This window comes from Agelaius tricolor, unplaced genomic scaffold (genome assembly GCF_023055355.1).
Source record: "Agelaius tricolor isolate 1412-34295 unplaced genomic scaffold, bAgeTri1.0.p SCAF_1, whole genome shotgun sequence".
NCBI classification, from domain to species: Eukaryota; Metazoa; Chordata; class Aves; order Passeriformes; family Icteridae; genus Agelaius; species Agelaius tricolor.
Genome location: NW_027269261.1, coordinates 53,607,833 through 53,628,363, shown reverse-complemented (window position 1 = coordinate 53,628,363; position 20,531 = coordinate 53,607,833). Strand labels below are relative to the sequence as shown.

Here is a 20,531-nt window from a genome sequence, read left to right as displayed (position 1 = left end):
ATATTGATATCTGTCCCATTGAGAAAAGTAAATTGTCTTGCAAATCTGGAGACTAAACACCACAAGTTTGTTGGGATTGAAAGAAAAAATTTTTAGTCTGTTGTTCAGTTTTGTACCTCTTAACTCCCGCCAAGGTCCCCATCCCTAGTACATTTCAGACTTTATTGTTGTAAAGGAAGATTTGATGTACAGGGGTCCTTGTATTGTTCTTGGGAGCTGTGTTTTCAGAGAATTATTGATATTCAGCCAACTCTGAACTCAGTTAACAAAATCCTGGTTTTTATGGTTTTAAAGAAAGCATCCTTTCTTTACATTCCCCAAAATCCTCCCTGGATGTATCACCATCCTTGTTGCATGAGCCTACTTTCCCTGTATAAATGGACCATTCTGTGTTGTGCTTTTGGGAACTAATTATTTCTATTGACAGAAGAAGGAATAGATGAAATCTTTTTAAATAATAAAATGTAACACTTTCCTTATAGGGAATGAAAATCTTCTTCCTTGTGGTGGCAACCACATACATTCTCTACCTTTTGTTCCTGATAGTGAGGGCATGCTCAGAACTTCGAAACATGCCTTATGTTGGTAAGGAATACTTCTTTTGATTCTTCCCAAACAGGCTTGCTTCTCCTAGGTGTAGGTGTAAATTCACTGATAGCAACTTTTCTCAATCTTTTTCAGATCTCAGGTTAAAATTCTTGACTGCATTAACCTTTGTAGTGCTTGTCATTAGGTAAGGCTTTTCAAAGTACATTTGTCAGTACTCTAACTTTTTTAACCTTTTTTTCAGGGCTTTGAATACGGTTTGTTGTAATAAGTTAGTCAATGAAACTGAAGAATGCCTTTTAATATTATTGTGATGGCAAGCATTTCTTAATTTTTTAACCCTTCTGAGGCTTTTTGAGCTAAGTTTATATTATTTTGATTACCATGGCAGTGCACAAGATTTAGAAGTTCACTTGGCAGAGCTCTTCTGGAGCTTTGTAGGCTTCACTTAGTTAAAGCAGAAGTCTACTGTTAATTTCTTACATTACTGTTAATATCTGTTTTCCCTATACCAGGCTGTTATTTCAAATAGCTGTTGACTGTTGGATTGTCTGTAGTGGGTGAAATCTGAGGATTTCTGCTTTTCTCAGCTGAGTGCTAACTTTTAATCACAAAAGGATCATTCTTAATTTAGAACTAGCTAAGCAAATGTATCTTAAAATAAATGGTCTGCATGTTAACATAATTACGCTCTCATATACTTTTCTATCAACCTACTATTTAAATTTTGCAGCCTAAAGACACAGTACACCTATATGCTTTATTTTTTTTCCACAGCATTGTTATACTCTACCTACGCTTTGGAGCACAAGTTCTACAGGACAACTTTGTTGCTGAGCTGTCAACTCATTATCAGAACTATATCCTTGTGTTGTGATACTGCTCAAGTAGGAATGTTAATCTGTTTTCATGCAGAAGGTGCTTTAAAATGATGTACCTAAGACTGAGACCTTTGCCTTCTAGGTGGACTCTCATAGCTGAGTCTGTTTTGTTTGGGATTTCGTGTCAGCATTTTGCCATGGCTCTTGTAAAAGTTGTCTCAGTCTAGTGTGTCCACATGACATGCATCACAACTGCTCATGATACTCTCCAAGAGGAATGAAGTCTTAGATATGCATACCTTATGCATATCTAACTAATTTTAATGAGATATTATGGCAAATTTGGCTGTGTTTGCTGCCTCAGTTGTTTGCTCTATACTTACCAGTTGTCATGGGGCATATTGAAATATGAGAAATTAATAGTTTTGATGTCACTGAAAATGCATTTGTGTATTGGTCCAAGTCTACATGTGATACAGGTCACAACAGAGAATTTAAGTGGCTTGGGAAGGACTGTTTCTGATGTCTGTTGCCAGCAGGATTGTGACCTGTATTCCTGGTCCTTAACCATGAGGTCCTTGCTCTGTGTGACTGCAGCTGCTCTTGTTGCTGATTAGCTTAGATATGAGTTGGGAGGTAGGAGAAAACAATTTGTAAAACCTTTAGTATTGACCTAAAACAATGGCAAGAAACCATCTTCAGAGTTCTCTCCACATATAGTCCTTTCTCCTTCCTTCTTCATCTCTGTGCCAAGGAAGAACTTTTTAAAAAATAAACGAAACCAAACCAAACCCACCTGAACACCCAACTTACTCTGCTTTCTTTCAGTATTCAAGGCAGAGCTATTTGATTGACCATACACTCCACTGCTCAAGAGCAGACTGTGCCTCAGCAAATGTTACTTGTGTTAAAGCTTTGTTTCCAGTGGGAGCTTTACCTTGAAATAGGTTGAGTACATTAGTTCTTACTGAATTTGAAACATGCAGTTTTGTTTAGCCACTCATGCTCACAAACTTAAGGTAAACATTCTTTCCATTGAAACAGCCTGTGTATGGGTTGGGTCTTGTTTCCAAAGTTAATATGTATGGAACTATATTGAGCAATATCCTTAACACTTAGTACCAGCAGAATTCTTATCATTTTATGGGTTATTGAACTTTTATCTCTACACATTAGCCTTCGTGTATTCCCCCTCGAAGAATGCACTGTATGGTAAGTGTGAGCCATTGTCTGGCAACATGCATGACAAGAGCTGCCATACTAGCAGATGCTGTGCAATGCCTTTGGATTCTGGTTGTCTCATTACTGTTCTGGTTTGCTTTGAGTTAACATAAGCAGAAGCTGCAGTCACTGCTCCTGAGCAAATTAGTATTGGAAATATGAAGGAACACATAAAATGTAATCAACTGATTAGCTGAGCTTGAATTCTTGTGCACTTAGATCAAGTTTACAGTCACTATGATGTTTGCATGTGATGCACCAACATTTGAGGTGACTCACAGACAGCCCTTAAGGAACAACATCACTTCATTTGTACTTTGTTCTAACAAAAATTAATACATCGGCATGCTGGCAAACTGGACTCTGAAATCCAAGTGCTGTTGGGAAAATAGGAGTAAAAGTGATCTCTAATATGGGAGAAATTTTGGAGAACTTTCTATGGGGAGGGCTGCACAGGGCCCATGTAAGCAGGGACAAAGGACTGAGTCAGTGGCAATTCTGGTTTTGCATTGTGACATAAAGGACACAGTCTGACTCACATGATGATTATAAAGCGTTTCCCTCACTAAAAGATAAAGATCATTAAAATAAATATTTTTACTGAGTATATTCTCTGCTTTAAGCATTCTGTTCAAGGTGCAGAACCATAGAAGAGCCCAGGTTGATAGAGACCTGGAAAGATGATGTGGCCCAGCCTTTAATGGGAAAGGAGGCCTAGATGAGATTATCTAGCAACCTGTCCAATCGTGTCATGTATGCTGAGAGCTTGCAGGGAGAAGGCACTAAATAGTGCGGCTTGTCCTTTCTCTAATTTAGACTTGAGATGGACAAAACTGTTCCAGAAAAATGCTATTTTCCCATCCAGAATGGAAAAAGAACTGGCTGGATGCAGATAAAGCTGGAAGCCTTCTGCTGGGTTGCAGAAGTATTTGTTTGTAGACAGCAGAAGGTAAAATGCTGCCAGGAAAAAGTTGCTATGGCAAATTGCTAGATTGAATTTTACTTGCATATAACTATTAACTGCAGCTAAGCAGCACAGATTATGCAAGAAATTAAGCCCTTAAAACAAGCTAGAGGGACTTGTCATAAATAGCAGTTGGAAAGTATGTGTTTCTTTTCATCTCACCATAAAGGTACAAGTTGTTCCTTCATCTCTTTCAAGGATAGAGAATAACTCGATAATCACTGGATAATCACTGCAGTCAAGGGATTCCAACTCTGGTCTACTACATTTTTACCTTAGAAATTAATCAAGAAGTGCTTTTTAAATACATATGAAATTTTGATTAAGAATAATCAATTTATGTGGAGGTCAAAATATGACATGGGAAATTGCACAGGGGAGGAAATTAACTCAGACAACATGGAGAATATTTATCTAAAAATTAGATAATTATGTTGTCTGTTTAACTCTTAAGAACACTATAATTATGTGACTGAAGGGTAGTGAATTTAAAGGAGAGAATTCCTGTTTAGATATAGTTTTTTGAACTGTGGTTGTGACTGCCTTGGAAGTTGTGCCTGTTGCTACAATATTGAGTTAGCACTACAGTCACATGTATTTAACACACTAAATTAACCCTTATTTGTGTTTTTCAGAATCACAGTTGAAAGACAATCCTGCTTTTTCTATGCTGAATGATTCAGATGACGATGTGATTTATGGGTAAGATTAAAAAATACTTATGGAAAGTTACTTCTGGTGTGTTATTTTTGTAATATTCTTTTACATATTAATTAAGTGAAGGGTTTGTTAATGAAAGTTTTCTGCCTAAAGAATAGAAGTATAGCCTTTTCTGAAACAGAAATACAATGAGAATGCATGTTTTTTTTTCTTTGTTTTGGTTTTTAAAAGGGATTGCCATGGCACTGAAGCAAACAGGTAAGAAGGTATTATGATGCTGGTAACTCATGAAGTGAAGGCAGTAAGAGCTGTGAAGGGAAGGGGCTTCCTTTTTACACTGGGAAGGACTGCAGGAGTCAGATGGAATTAGCAAAGAGCCATCTCATGTAAATGCTTCAGGCAAGGAGAGTGGCCCATTTTGGGTCTCCAGCCCTTACTGAATGAAGAATAATCAAGTCTAGCAAAACTTCCTTGAGTTGGATGATTTTATGTGATACGAGAATTACAGTAGCACTTGAGACCCATCCCAATCAGGTGTCTTTGTGCTGGACACTGAAATACACCCGAGATGTTTTCACCTCTTACCAAAGATGCTGAAGTGAGGATGGGACCAACACTGCAGTAACCTGAACAAGTTCATGCTGGGATAGCTTGCCTTTGGTTAGTTAGATAAGTAGTGGTAGTGCCAGCTTGCTTCTTGCTATTCTGTGTGAAAAATGGCTTTCACTGGAATAACTTTTATTATGCATCATCCTCTGGAGGAAAATCCTGTGCTGTTCACAGCTCCCACAAGGAAGAAAAACAGATACCAGCTTCTTACCCAAGTAACAATTTGATGCATCAATGTAGTTTAGAACTTTCCTCTTTATTTTCAACTTCCAATCTGAACACCATGTTGAGAAGTCACAACACGTGTCTGTTTCACAGGAGTGACTATGAAGAGATGCCTCTTCAGAACGGCCAAGCTATTAGAGCCAAGTATAAAGAAGAGTCTGACAGTGATTGATTGACTGGTTTCAATGCAGACAGACTTGTGCATCTGGAGTACAGCCACTTCTGAAGTTTTCCTAGGTGGGCAACTTCTTTGGGTTCCTACAGTCTGCTGTCATCTGAACCCCAGTTCCCAGGGACATCCTGCTTCTGTTTCTGTTTACAAGGATAAAACTGAGAAAACAAATGATGGAAATGGTTGTGGTGAAAACTGAAGAAACCAAAATTTGTACATGTCTTATAAAATGCCTAATAGCAAGATGTCTGTGAACTAAAATCTTCATCTATTTCCGTTTTAAAGTCTCACAGATTGTATACTGAGTTTCAAATTGCTTCCTTGCTGCTCAATTTTGGGTTTTGTTTTGGTTTTTTTGGGTGTTTTGTTTTGTTTGGGGTTTGTTGTTTTTTTTTTTGGTTGGGTTTTTGTTGTTGTTTTTTCTCTTTAGGATGATGTACAGCATACTGCCATTAATCTGTTGCATTTTGCATTAGCTGTTTTGTTATACTGTCCACCATGGTATGAAGTGCCTCATTTCCCCTTCAATTTTCTACCTTAGCCTTTTGAGCTGGAGGCAGTGAATCAAGTCTTTTGTTTTGGTTTTTTTTTAATCAGTGCAAGAAGACACAAGCTTTCTATTCTTCCTTCAAATAAGTGATATAGACGTAAGGCCATTTTTAAAATACATTTCAGTAAGTTTACCAGATTTATAAGTGCAAGATATGGGCAAATAGGCAAGTTGTAGTGAGCTGAGCCAAAATAATCTCAGTGGTGCAAAATTATTTGTATAATTATGTGTTTCATGACATGCTTTACTGCCACAGCAGAAGTGTCTGTGTTGGTTTTTTAAAACAGCTCTTTCAAATGGAATTATTTCAGCCACAACGAATCTCAGAAGGAAGCCAGTACTGTGTTTTTACTGGTCTTCCTGTATGCTGAAGGAGATGGTTACTTGCAGAGAATAAGAGTATGAAAGTATTCTAAGGAATTACAGTTTCAAATTTCCAAACATTTCATTTTTAGAGATTTTTTTCCTACATCAATTTTCCTTTAAGTTGTATTTCTAGATAGTTACTCTACATGCTAGGAACAGTTGTGGTTGCTCATGTATTGAACGTGCCTGAGAGTCAGCTTGTGAGCATGTTCTGTGCACAGTTCAGCTTCTTTGTCATACCAATCGCCACCTGTATGATGGGAACTTTTACTAGCACATGTTGTGATTATCTGTATTCCAGTCTGTGCTGGAACAAAGTTATATGGGAATGAAGTATTCCTTGTATAATGCTGCTGCTTCTCTGTTTAGAAGTTGGTTTTCTCCTACACCATTGTTCAGTTCTTTATTTAAGATGTTTGTTTGTAACTACTTTTGTTTTCAGATACTTGACGTTTCTAAAAGTATCTGCTTTTTTCATGTACTTACAACAGAGATTTACTCTTGAATAATTTCTCTGCCCTGCTGCTTTAGAAGATTCCCAAAAGCACTGTTAATCTACTACATGATGGTGCTGGGTTGCACTAGGGAATTGTGCTCATCATTAAAGCAGTTTAAGCAGAATAGTGCAATGAAGTCCTGCTAGACTTGCTGAGTCACACTGGGGAAAAAGGAGATTTGTTCTGCTTTAATGCAACAACTGCTCTAGACCGTGCCCATTGCAGTGACCTTCTGGTGGCTGTTCAGGATCATGAAGGGGAGGCTGCACAAGGCAGCAACTCCCTCAGAGAGGACCAAAGGAACTCCAGCTTCATGTGGTTGTGCCCTTGTTGTCATAGAATAGTTCAGATTAAAACAGTGCTCTGCTAAAGATGTGTCATGAGATTTTGTGTGCGTCTGGGAGAGAGAAGGAAAACTTTCTAAAATTATATGGAGATGTGAAATTTTTGGAGAGTACCTGAAATTAAAACCTTTTTTTGCCAGGGATCATTTCTTTGTTAGAAGCCAAAGCACTCTTGTATGGCTAAAGCAAGGATATTGCTGGGGAGGAAGGGCAGGTTTTTCCCTTTACTTTCTTAGTTGGTATTACTTTAGAAGAACATATAGGAAAACACTAAAGAAGTAATTCAAGTAAGTGGTGGTTTTCTTTACAGAAAGTAAAATGTACCTTCAGCACTTCTTTTTAGACTATTTTGAAAGGGTATGGGAGATGCTCTGTATCCTAAAACTGTAGAGTCCATTCTCATTTTTACTATTTCTGAGATAACTCTCCCTATTTGAATGTAGAGAATTAGACTTGGCATTGTTTACATAAGCCAAATCCTTTCAAGTTCCGTTGGAGTAACAGTGGGTACAGGAAGCAGGTTTTCAAAACCTGATATTTACATGATTATTATATACTCAGATATTTTTCCTCTGAAATTGTTTAATTCTCTCCGAAAGTCTTACAAAAGATAAAATTTGACCAATGTGCAAAGTACACCACTGTTTCTTATCAAAGTCTGAACTGGTTGTTACAGTTAACTCAAATAGTGTCATGCCTTGAGATTTCATTAACTAAAACCATATTTTAATCTAACTTGGAGATTATTTTTTCTAAGCTGTTTTCAACCAAATTCTCTTGTAGTTTTGTTTCACTTCACTACATCACTACATTCAAAGTGGAAATAGAAAAGCTTAGAATGGGAAATGTGTACTTGAAGTATCTCACTATGAAAATAGTGAGAAAATAATTTCTGTGGTCATTTTTAGAGATTATATTTAAGCAATGTTTGCCATGCAAAATAGCTTTCTATTTTGGAAGTGCTACAGTGTTATGGTAGCTTGGTTGAATCACTGTTGCATCAAATTCAATATACAGTAAGATGCCAAAAGCAGTGAAGCAGATGAGAAACTGGTTTTGCTAGCAAGACTCCTCTTATTTCCATGATTGGAGAGCAGACAGTATTTGAAGAATATTCCAATAAGGGTTGTAAACAGCTTGGGAGTAGGTGGCATAAATTCACCTCTGAGTAAAGTATTGAAATCTAAGGGTCAAACAGAAGAAATCTTTTTAAGAAGCTAGCCTTGCTTTCCTTTTATTACTGCTGAAGTAGTTATTTGCATCACTACTGCAGCTGTACAAAACAAGAAATGTACACAGGAAGGCCCCACTGCACACAGTGATCCTGGCTCTAAGGGAGACATCATCCATTAATTACTGCAAGACTTCCACGTACACAGTGATTACAAGGGACTTCTAAGAAATCAATAATTGAGTGCAAGCCAGTCATACCAACTACTTTCTGTAGTATTTGCTGTACAAACACAGTCGGTGTTGAAATTGGTGGAAACTTTCCTAGGACTGGCCAAGAGGCAGCCTAAGGCTTAACACCAGTGAGAAACAGCTTGTGCATTGGATTTGTGGTACCAGTACTGGGGAGAACAGTTCCAGCTAGGAAAGACTTCGATCTGTAGTCTTTCTCTGAGCCAAATGACAACATTTCATCCATAGTCACTTGATTTCCCCACCCATTTCCTTTTGCTTATGCTAGTAATAACTTTTGCATTACTGTAAAACATTTTTTAGGAGTTTGTAAATATGTAAAATGAAAATACGGAAAAATTGTATACCAAAATGGTATAAAAATGTGTAAGATAAATGCTCTGTTTAATGAGAAGCTGTAATTAAATGCTGCTTTGAGAAAGTGTGCATGAGGACCTGTTAAATATTCTGTGTATCTGTAAGTTGTGCTAATAACAGCAAATTATGCATTTATGTTGTAAAACTTCATGCTAATGTGGAATATGAAGGAAAACTCAATATTTTACTTCAAGGAAGTTTCTTGGAAGACTTTATGTGCATAATCATTGTTAAATATGTTCATAATAAAGTTTTATATCTTTATATTGTATCCTAGGTTTATTTTCCTTGTACTGAATTTTAGTTTCCTTCTCATAAACTGTTTTCATGACTTACTCATATTTTCAGTTTACATAATTTTTTATGTAGATGCGTATTTAAGCTTGGTTAATTGCTTAAGGCTGGGATCCTTAAACTGTGTCATCGCAGATGTTTTGGATTGTTTTGGGGTGGGGGGGAGTTTATTACCTTGCCCAGGCTTGAAGGTGGAAGGACAGGTTGCTAAGTTTTTTAAATACACCAGCCAGGTTACGTAAGGGACCTAGCATTTTCAAATGGCTTCACAGTAGCTTTGCAAAGCCTGCTGTGGCCATGCTGGCAGTGAGAATTCTCCTGGTGAATGTTAATAGCAGTAATAAAAAACAGGTTTAGAGAGAGTGAAGATGCTGATGTCGTTCATCAACTTCTTACAACTCTACCTCTCAAAAGTCTGCTCATAGCTGGTAGACTGCAAAAGTGATCAGCACATCACATGCTGTTTGGGGTGATGCCATTTCTTATACCAACTCCAGGTGAGATTGAAATCTGTGCTGAACAAAATGGCTACAAACTTCCCTGTGTAAATAGATACGCAGCTTACTCCTGGCTGTAGTATCAGATACGGTGGTGGTCTTTTAGCAGCAGCAGTTAATCCTGGAGCCATTTCCTTAGGTTTTAGTTAACACAGGTCAGACTCCTCTGTGGCAGCAACAGTAAAAGGCTTCCCCCTTCCTCTTCCTCCTCCTCCTCCCCTACAGACTGGTGCTGCCATGCCCCCCATTTCTGTAGCTGTAATCATATGAAGAGCCACGGCAATAAGCAAGTGACAGCAGAGACTGACTGTATAATTACCTTGACTGCTCCATCCACAGTTTTATTTTTTTTAAGGCAAATTAATTACCTAGAGCCAGGACTCTGCCAGCTCATCACCCAAGTGCTTTACTTTGGCTGGAAAAGTGCTTAAAACTAACGAAATGAAAATTTAAAAATCAGTTACTGTAGAACACCAAAACATGCAATTTTAAAGAAGAGCACTGTTTGAATCATGGGAGGGGGAAACCAACACCCAAAAATCCACAAGCTCTAAACCCCTTTCTGTAGTCCTAGAACTTATACTGGAAGTACTGGTTATAGCTCACATTTTAAACCATCTATAAAACTGTATCTGCCTTTCTGTAATGCAACTCCTGTTTTAATGCAACAGGGGTTTCTCCTCCCATGCAGCCTTTACACTGACAAGCATCTCAAACATTTGTTGGGGTTTTTGTGCAGGTCAGCATATGTATGAACCAAAAAACACCAAAAGATCAAGGGATTTGCTATTCTTAACATGAACAAAGAACATGGAATATCTGGATGGCTTGACCAAGAAGCAAATACTCAAAGTGCACAAAACTGTTTATTTTAAGAGTAAAGAAATAGTTCAGTAGGTACTACACTGCCAGCATCATTCTGGCATGATGGAAAGGAGAAAAAGTATCTAAGCATCCAGATTAAAACCTTCCTTAGCAACTCAAGAGAGCAAGATTTATTCTTTTCATGACAAGTTTCTCTCTGACCTTGATGACTGTTTTAGGCATGTTATTCAATCTGCTTTTAATATTTTCTTTTTACAGGTGTTGTATCATTTCTGACTGAAGCCTGGATCTGTACTAAAGCTCTCTTACAGCAACGTAAGGGATGTGCTCCTCAGGCTAAGGTATATACAAACACAGGTGTGTATAGCCTGTAGCACTCACTAGGACATATGTGAAAAGAATGAAGTGGCTTGTCATGAAGGAGATGCATTTACAGAGCTGTCAGCAGAAATATGGAATGTCAGCAGAAATATGGAAGCCTTACAGCTCTATTAGAAGTCTCAAATGCACCAAGCCCAAAGCTGCTGATACATACACCTGTTTTGCTCTTCTGACAGCAGATATGGATTGGGAAGAAGAGGGTCAAAACCTTGCCTAGCACAGGGCTTTCCACAGTCTGACTACACTGAGCAGAGTTAGCACAGAGCACATAACACTATGGCAAACAAATGCTCCTGCCACTTGAATTTTTAGTAGGAAATCTCTCCAGATTGTGGAATCACTGTTGTATTAGCAATCATCTCTCTCTTAAACAGCTCTAGCTGAGAGCCAGATTCTGAACACATTAGACAGGGCTTCCTACAAAGAAGCAAATCACAGATTGCTCAAACTGACTCCAGCCCAGGGATGCTCTTCCCACATGGCTCTGTAACTCTTTCAGCTTCATTAGCAGTGAGCTACTGCTTGCAGAAGCAGCACAGCTGTTGGTACAGGTTTTCTGACGTTCATAGTACGCTCCTATTTCTTTAATTAGCTGACAAAACATTGCCCAAGCCTATGCTGAACACGTATTTACTTGTTATTCTTCTGCAACTTTACTCCAGAAGGCAGGAGACTTACTCAGTGTTATTTAGTCAAATCGCCTCAAGGCAGCTTTTTCCCCTTTCAGAAAGGATCACATTTCATCAGCTACCAGAACTCATCACTCTCACTATCAGCAAAATTAACATGGCCTGTAGCAAGTCAGTTCAAGACCTACTTAACTCATGTAACTGACTGCAGAAGTGAATGATTACCCAGATATAGCTTGCTGAGCATTCCAGAATGTGAAAAATTTCTTACCTTTGTTCAATGAAGGTAGTTATTGTTCCATGCTCTAAATACCATACAAAAAGATTAAACAGGTCCCAAAAAAGCCAAATTATTTTTTGATAAACATAATCTAATTTTCTTGCAACTTTGTAGTAACTTTGGCAAAATTATGAAAGTGCTTTGCACTGTGGTATTTACCTTGACTATCTTGAAGAGAATTGAAAAAACTGAAACTTCCCCCCCCCAATGATAAAAGATTTAAGTTTAAATTAATCACACCAATGGTTATGAATTTCAATAATTTAATGCTAACCAAAAATACAAAGTGTGAAAGTCAGTGTCTCATTTATATTGGTCTAAGAAAAGAATCTAGAGAAAGTGTTTATACTGCAGCAGATTTCAGTATTAGCACCTTGAAGAGAAGTTTTTAAGTGATAAAAAAGTATAGAAAACACTGGTATGGTACTAGGTACAAACATAAAACAGGTAACAGCATGTTTTCAAATTTCTACCTTTGAAGAAAAGTTACTAAAAATGCATTAAAAACAAGTTCAGGTATTCACAGTTTGAGTGGAGATGGAATCAAGTGCTGGAATAGAAAAGAGAAGAATGAACAAGGCAATTATAATGCAAGTCCGAAGGCACTGACAATACAGTACATGGTCTTGTTCTCCCATCTCACAGTGCAGGTTCCTGCAAATACAAAAATAAGGGTTTCAGAAACAGAAGGAAGTTAAAGTGATTACATGCATGCCCCTATATGCATTTTTATACTTGTTTCCTTTAAGAATCTTAGTAACAAAGCTTTCACAGCAGCCAAGCATTTCATCTACAGCCCAGTTAGCACCACAGCCAAATGGAAAAAATACCTAACAGTATGCTATTACTCCAAAACTACAGACTTGGGGTGGGGGGGAAGTATGCTGCTTTGTCTTAAAGAGACTGGCATTAAGCTGCTAGTTGGAAAATCCAAGAGTTGTTTTCCTTACCATCACTGGAGTTGTCCCAGAAGCAAGAGCTTGCTGTATGTAGCCCAGCACCATTCTTTTGCATAATCACACAGGTCACTGTTAGTCAGTAGAGAAGCTTTGATTAATTTCTCACACACATTAATTACATTTTTGCTCAGCTTAGCACACACATACACAAGCAAACATGCATGCTTGTGAGCAGTTTACAGACGAGGCTCTTCCTAAGATCTTCCCCCACCCCCTGCCTACTGGTGCACGTGACTGTGCCAGCTTTCAGAGAAAAGGGGAAGCTGAGCTCACCGATGTACTTGAAGGGCTTCCCCAGCTTTGTGAGCTGGCTGAGGGTTTGTTCCACCACGCTCGTTGTCCACTGGTTCACTTTGCTGTGCTGGTAGGCGTTGCCACCGATAGCACCCTCTATGGCCTGCAGGGGACAAGCAGGTGAAGGAGCTGCACCGCTGTCAACTGCAAGGTGCACATTATTCCTTCCCAACATGGACCCCATACCCACAGAAAAATCCCAAATACTGCTGGTCCACACTGGCTGTTGGAATTGTTTTCAATTATTATAAACATGCAGGTCAGAGTCTGAGCCAGGCATAGGAGAAATCATCATAGATCTCACCCTCTGTTCATTTTGTGATATTTAAGATTATTTGTAAAGTCCCACAGCCATAGTTATGAAAAGAGCCCTACATTTAAACAGTCCTGAAGAGAATTAAAAAAGGCACAGTTTATTCACACATATTCTTCTATGGAAATTAAATTCCAGTTTTAGAGCAGAATCATTTTTGGGAAACAAACCCCCAGACTAAAACAGAAGACCCATGTAGTTGCTGATTACTAACACAGCATAAGCCTCCAGCCAAATAATCCATTTTACTTATGAGGATAGTTTCCCTTTTAAGCTATACATAAAAGTACACTATACCTACATGTTTTTCATTGGCACATTTTTTCATCACAGAAATTATTTTAAAAATAACCATAAAACTGAATTCAGAAGAGACAGGAGTATGTACTAAAGCACGTGTATTCAATTTACAGAGTTTGACCAAAATAGTTATTTCGCAACAACAAAAAGACTGCACTAGTCTCCAAGAGGAATTTCAAATCCTGCTAGAAATTTTCTAGACAGAAAATTCATGTTTCTTAGCAACAAGAATGTTCAATCATTCCAAACAAACAAGAATTGACTTTGGAGAAAAGCATCTTAAAAGAACACAGTAACACGCATATGCAGACAGTCTACAAAAACTCCCGTATTTTACTAAAACAAAAAATCTGTTTCTACAGTGTTTAACATAAAACATCCCCCGAGAAATTCTAATAGGGATGCACTGCAACCAGAGAGGAGTGTATGAAATTACTTGGTCTTGCAATATATATCACAGCTAAAGCTTGGTACAATTTCCACTGTAGTCCATACACTGGTTAAATCTACAGTTACCTGTACTTGGACAGCAACCTATCTAGGAATCTATTACATATCAGTTATCACATTTTACTAAATGCCTTTTAGTACACATCATACAACATATCAAATTTCCACACCAAAAAAGTTTAAATTACCTCTTTAATGATGCTGCTGACTTCATCAACAAGAAAGGAAGCCTACAAAATCAAAAGAATTTTAAATAATGAGGGGACACATTCTTCTGTTTATGATGTTTGAGCTCTGTTAAGAACATGCACTAGAAATTTAATTTATCCTTGTCAGACTTCTGGCAAGTCAAAAGATACCAAGTCTGCCTTTATTTGCATATATATGTACTCTAGCTCTTTCAGCCCAGTCAAGTTCACCTTCTTAGAAAAGTAATGAAAATTAAGAGATGAACTAATATTGTCTGGCCTTTTGAGTAAAGAAAGCTTTCAAATTTTAACTTGGAAGCATTTGAAAATAACAAGTATGGCACCTGTGTTCACATCTATTCCCCTTTCCCAACAAGCACTAATGTCCTCACATCACAGTGGGCTCACAGAGGTAACCTCAGCTGCCAGTTAAATGGAACTGATATCTCCAGGGCACTGATGTAGACAAATATCAGTTCAGAGCTGAAGGAAAACTGTCCTGACAGTCTCAGCCTAGGATAGGAAAGCTGCCCCTTGGAAACCAAAGGGGAAATGTAGCTCACTGCACCTTCAGCCTTCAGGGAGCAGAGATTAAGCACGTGGAATCAGACAGTGAAGGCCCCAGCATTTTACTGATCTTCAAACTACCACCCATTTACAGGTATGGTTAGTGGTTTATGTTTTCTTGTTTTATTCCCTCTGCTCCTGTGGCCTCCCACGTCAGGGGGTAGAACAAGCAGCCACTCACAGGGCCAGGGAGCAGTGACTGGGGGGACCCCATGCTCACAGCCCACCCTGTCACTGCTGGTGTCTCACAGCCTCACCTCACAAACCAGCACAAAAGAAGAGCACTAAGGACAAACTGATTGATTTCAAAAGACCCAGTAAGAATGTAAAGATGAACGAGGTGTCAACTGTTGACTGGATTTTCACTGGGAGGTCAGTCAGCTTCCCCAGCTGACAGAAATAAACAACAGTGTCATTGAGGTGTGCAGGCAGGATGCAGTTACACCAGTCTAGCCAGCTTCAATGACATGTGACATTCAGAAAGATGAGAGAAGTTGGTAATTCTCCATGAGAGAAGGAACAGCACATCCTGGGAGACAAGCTGGGCAGTTCCTTTTCTGTGCCTATCTTGAAGTACAATTCAACATTTTTAAAAGCTTTTATGTGCTGTGGCAAATTGCTTTTTATTTTCAGCGTCTTGACTTGCATTTAATTTTAACACACCTCATTTATTTTCATGGTATACTGCATTTTACAGGTGCTTACATTTTAAGGTGCACCAGTGTATTTAACCAAGTAAGAGCTACAATTATCAAAAAGCACTCTCTCCCACAAAGCTTAAGAATATGCATGGCAGACATGCTATGCTGGCAGACATGAAGACTGCTGTCAAGCAAGATGATAAACCACATACAGTTTTCTTCTTCACAAAATCTGCTCAGAAATGCCTGAGTGAGTACAAACATGGTTCACACCGAAGTAAAATGACTTAAATCCAACCCAAGTTTTCAAAGGTATTTTGAAATCTAATTTGTACTGAAAAAATAGAGAGATCTGAGAATTCAGATCTAGGGCTGATGTTACTTTTCAACCATCTTCCTTTCTTGGAATGACAAAAATGAACATAAATTTCTGATATCCAGATTTGGGATATATGTGCTATAACTGTACTATGAAATAACACAACACTACCTGTTTTATCATTATGTCATCTTTTAATAAGAAAATATTTCCTTATGTCATCTTTTAATAAGATTACATAAAAACTTTTTTGTATTAAAAAATAAAGGAGGATAGAATCGGTTACTTTGCGGTTTCCCTGCCCTACCTCTCTGGCACAAAGCAAGCAATGTTTTCAACACCTGCTTTAAAAAGGGTGCTCCCAAGCAACACATGCAAACTGCAGAGCAGTACTATAGCCTTTAATAATTCTAAAGACCTTTTTGTAAACAGCTGTAAGAATTATGTTCAAGTATGTTAATTATATATTTTTAAAAAACCCAAACAGTCTGTGACTGTAACACAGGCCAGGCCCTTCCATAAGGACGAAGCTTTTAGAACAGGACAAGCCTGACACACCTTCGCCCCTCTCGCTGCTTCGCTATTGTGTCACATCGCGGCTGTTTAATAGTGCAGCAGCTCAGTGACACTGTCCCTCTGCAGCAGCACTGGCTGCTTCCTCCTCCTTAGCGGGGGGACATCAGGGGGTCATTTGACACGATAATAGATTGAGACCCTTGATTTATCCCGCTCCGTATCTTGTGAATGGGGTGTGAACCCCACCAGTGCGCCTGTAGGACGCAGACGAGAGTCTTAGACTTCTCTTTCCGCACAGAAACAGCCTGCTCGAGTTCTGCCCCGGCCCAAACAGCACCGGCCGCCCTCCCACCAGGGCACTCGGCTGCTCCTGCGGGGCCAGCCCGAGGCCACCACACCCCTCACGCCTTTTCCCGAGGGACCTGCAGCAGCAGGGGTAGAAGCCAGAGTGGAGGAGAGCCCAGTGAACACCCGGACAGGGGCCGGCTCCCGGGGGCGGCAGAACAAAGGCCGGGCCCGTCCGCCGCCGGTGCCGGGACACGCGGCTCCACCCTGGGGGAGGGCGACAGGGATGGCGGCGGGGGACGCCGAGGGGTGGGATCCAGGGCGGATGGGCACCACCTGAGACCCTCTGCTGGCCCTGAAAGGAGACGCCAGGGGGGAAGCTGCGCTCCGCCTGTTCCCCATCCCGTTACCTCCTCTGCCGCCTGGAACTCGTCCATCTTCCCGGCAGAACCCCTCACGCCGCCACCGACCCCGGCACCGCCCCCGCGCCGCTGCGCCCCTCGCCGGCCGCCGCCCGCACTGCGCCTGCGCGCCAGCGCCCGCCGCCGCTGGGCTCGGCCCGGCGCCCGCCAAGATGGCGCCGTTGCCACAGCGACAGCGGCCGGGAGTCAGGCGGGAGATGGCGCTCGGCGGGGCGGCTGTGGTGCTGTCACACGTGCGAAAGCCTGTGGCTGAGAGAGGCAGGGGGCCGCTTGTCACGGCTGTGCTTTTCGTATCGATAGCTTGGTATTCGTGTTCAGCCATCCAAGAGGTCCTTTCCTGGGAAGTCCTTCCCTGAGTGTTCCTGATCTGTTCCCCAAAGAGGGAAGGAGGATCTGCTTTTTGTTTCTGGAAACGGCTTTAAAAAGGCGGCCTAGGTCACAAACTGAAAAAAATAAAAAGTAGAAAAACTCCCGCTGTATTTTCATTATATTCCATTATATTCCATTTCCCCGCCCAGCCCGTGCAAAGTGACAGGGTGGCCTTGGTGGGCATCCGACATCCAGACAGGGTCAGCCCACCACAGAAGAATATCTGAATTCTTAGAGTTCTAAGCAGATCACATGATTTTTAGCAGACACAGCAAGAACCAGGAGAATGAATTAAAGGGCACCCTTGTCACGGTTCCTGGATGTTATTTGTGTGCGGTGTTTATAGGTTGTCCAAATCAGTGATGCTCCCAGCCCCTGAGAGCTGCTCCGGGCAGCGGGAGATGCTGGTCAGGCTCAGAGGGGCCTGGATGAACTGCAGAAAGAGTCTGGATGGAGGAAGAAATAACTTACTCAGGACAACTGCAAAGAGCTGTATGGAGGCGGGAATAACCAGCTCTACAAGTACAGAACGAGCTCGCTCAGTAGCTGTTCCATAGACGTGTGGAGTAGGGAGGCATTTAAGTACAATTCATCTCAGTTTCTCACATGGTGCTGTTTTAAAAAATATGGGGGAAAAAAAATTAAAAAGAGGACATAGAGCCTGGAAGCAGTATTCCTATTGCCGTCTCTGCAGTAAGGCTGCACAAGGAATACTGTGTCCAGTTTTAGGCATTGTATTTCAAGGATGTTGAGGGAGTTACAGCTCCTGAGCCGTTTTGGTCCTGTCTCCAGTCCTTTGTCAGGCTCTGCCTCCTGTTTTTCCTGAAAAAGGAGACCCTGACCAGCCACCTGACTTTGGGGCTCTGTGGTCCCCCTGCAGGCAGCACGAGCTCCGCTCGCTCCAGAGGGATCCGGAGAGACTGCGGCTGGGTGCTGAACACATCCTCAGCCCCATTCCAAGTCTTGTGCTTGCTGCTTCCAAAAAACAGAGACAAAAAGGTGAGGACTATGGGAAGAGTGAACAGGTGGTGCTTGTTTGAACCAAAGCATAAACAGCTGTATATTTGGTTATATCCCTAGCGTGTATAAAATACTGCAGCAGTTTTCCAGGTCCAGGGATGAGAGGGAAAATTACTATGACTTAAATATATGGCAATTAAGGCCTTGATGAAATATTAGGGGGAAGCTAGTAGTAGGGCTAATGTTCCACAGCCTGGATTTGGGATACAATTAATCTGTCACTGTGGGTAGTTAGAATCCTCAGGTTACTTTTGGCATCTCATTCAGTTCAAGTTTTGCCTAAAATTAAGGCCCAAATTATCCAAATACGGTGCATACATGCATAGCTCTATGCCCCCACTAACAGCTGCTTTCTCTTCCATGATGCAGTTGAAGACTCAATTAAACTTGACATACACAGATGGAAATGTTTGAACCTATTTAGCTTGATGAGGTTAAATGTGCAGGCTCTTAAACTTTGCCTTGTGACTAGAATTGCTGTGCTTTGTTTCATTTTAACTAGAAATCACAACTCTTAAAACACCTGAAACAGTTAAGAAGGGCTTCTGTGTCATATACACAGTTTTGTAGAGCAACAAGAAAGGAGCATGAGCTGTAAGAATAACCTCTTTTTTTTTTCTTGACTTGACTTAAGCTGTCTAATCTGAATAATGTTTTAACTTTCAATTGTTACCTGAGATCAGATTTGTAGTTGTGAGGTATAATAATTTTCTTCTTCTTGCAGATGCATAAAAACTGAATTCTCTTGAATTTTTATCTATGCTAATTGCTTTATCTTATAGACCTAAGTAGAAAACTGTTTTGTTTTCAGGAAAGAACTGTTTATGATACAAACCAAGCTTTCTGTGCAAGTCCTGGAGACACTGACGTTAGAAGCATTTTCACATTTATGGTGTCAGATAAAGAAATATGTACAACTCAAAGCCGCTTCTCTTCCTGTGTGTGGCTTGAACACTGAGCATATTTTGGTGTATCAGTTAGCTCTGGTAGTCTCTTGAGCTGAGTCTCATTTTAATGTTAGAAAAACAAATATCTTTGCTTGTTGCTGGTAACAAAACCAGAGATCTGGCAAAACCTGTTGTAACCCTGGAGCTCTTTGTTGAGCACATTTACTTTCAGCTGTTTTGGGGTGCTCCTCTGTGGTTTTGGTGCCCAAAGGAAGGAAAGGGGGTGGAGAACAGCCCCCAGTTTTCTTTAAGGAGAGATAATTAAGTAGTAATACTGCCTCTCATCTTTTATAAGCAGTTTACTTCCTGGTGTCTCTCTTTGATGGCTGCTGAAGAGGTAAGGACATCATTTTACTCTGTTCTGCATGACATAGCACAGGGAGATGCATTTTTATTTACTGGCATGTTTTATTTTTTCAAATTGGAAAAGGTTTAATGGAAAAACCACACCTGCAACTTAATTGTTTGTGTTGGGTTTATTTATTTGGTTTTATTTTTACTCTGAATTCTGGGGTGGGATGTTATTAATATCATAAACTTAATTTTGGTAAAGCATTATCAAAGAACTTAATAATTTTCATGTGCATGTGTAGGAATGTAAAAGCTAAACTGTTGCAGACAGGTAGTACAAAATAACACTTGTAATTTTTTTAACTAAGAATGAATTTATGTGATTGGTCTCAGCAGAATAGAAAATAGCCACAAATTGCAGTTGCTTTTGAGACTAGTTTTACTCTAAACTTAATCTGTTCCTCACTACTGATGTGTCACAGTCATCTTCTGGGTTAATGGATAAAGTAATCCAATTATCTCAACTACACGAAGACTGTGACTTTAGAAGATATGTTAATTTATAATTATTTAATTGCCATTGTTTTGTTGAAGCTTAAGGATCTGAAAGGAGATCAAGAAATATGTTACTTGTAAAATTGCTTTGAGAAAAATCTTGCTAAGCCAGTCATTTTTCAGTTTAAAAGCTTAGGAAAGAAGCTATTTTTAGGAACTTAATCTAGTGTAAGGTATGCTTTTTCCTTGATCTTCAGTAACAGAACTACATGCTATTTTATCCTGATGGGAAAAAAACATGTTTTATTGAGGTTGTACTCTGTGCATGCATGAATTTCTCTCGAAAAGTGTAGCCACATTTGTCATCCCTTATCCCTTACAATGGCTTTGGGATTTCTTATGATATTTTCAAGAAGTTACTGATCCATCTGCAAGGTGCCTGACCCTGCATTAATTTAAATACAAAATGTAATAATAAATAATGATAAATATATA

At 39.8% G+C, this 20,531-nt stretch overlaps 3 protein-coding genes across 6 annotated transcripts in view; 2 read left to right on the top strand and 1 right to left on the bottom strand.

Moving 5' to 3' along the window:
* The window catches only part of TMEM181 (transmembrane protein 181), a 33,823-nt gene extending 24,805 nt beyond the window's left edge, over nt 1–9,018 (top strand). For 2 of the 3 annotated variants that reach the window (XM_071434572.1, XM_071434587.1), the window contains exons 12-17: nt 483–585; nt 682–733; nt 1,324–1,406; nt 2,490–2,579; nt 4,188–4,254; nt 5,140–9,018. In XM_071434572.1, coding sequence (XP_071290673.1) covers nt 483–585; nt 682–733; nt 1,324–1,406; nt 2,490–2,579; nt 4,188–4,254; nt 5,140–5,218 — 474 coding nt within the window. In that variant the 3' untranslated portion in view covers nt 5,219–9,018. The other variant, XM_071434581.1, reaches the window with a different exon arrangement.
* A 2,888-nt stretch (nt 9,019–11,906) lies between these two features.
* DYNLT1 (dynein light chain Tctex-type 1) lies at nt 11,907–17,037 on the bottom strand. The gene is made up of 5 exons (XM_071434601.1): nt 16,903–17,037; nt 14,165–14,206; nt 12,893–13,016; nt 12,611–12,688; nt 11,907–12,314 (listed from the first exon to the last, which is right to left on the bottom strand). The coding sequence occupies exons 1-5, from the start codon at nt 16,927–16,929 to the stop codon at nt 12,244–12,246; spliced, it is 342 nt and encodes a 113-aa protein (XP_071290702.1). The 5' UTR covers nt 16,930–17,037; the 3' UTR covers nt 11,907–12,243.
* A 2,511-nt stretch (nt 17,038–19,548) lies between these two features.
* The window catches only part of SYTL3 (synaptotagmin like 3), a 33,423-nt gene continuing 32,440 nt past the window's right edge, over nt 19,549–20,531 (top strand). Inside the window, exon 1 of one of the 2 annotated variants that reach the window (XM_071434531.1) lies at nt 19,549–19,587. The gene's annotated coding sequence lies outside the window, so the exon portion shown is untranslated. The remainder of the gene's footprint in view (nt 19,588–20,531) is intronic. The other variant, XM_071434522.1, reaches the window with a different exon arrangement.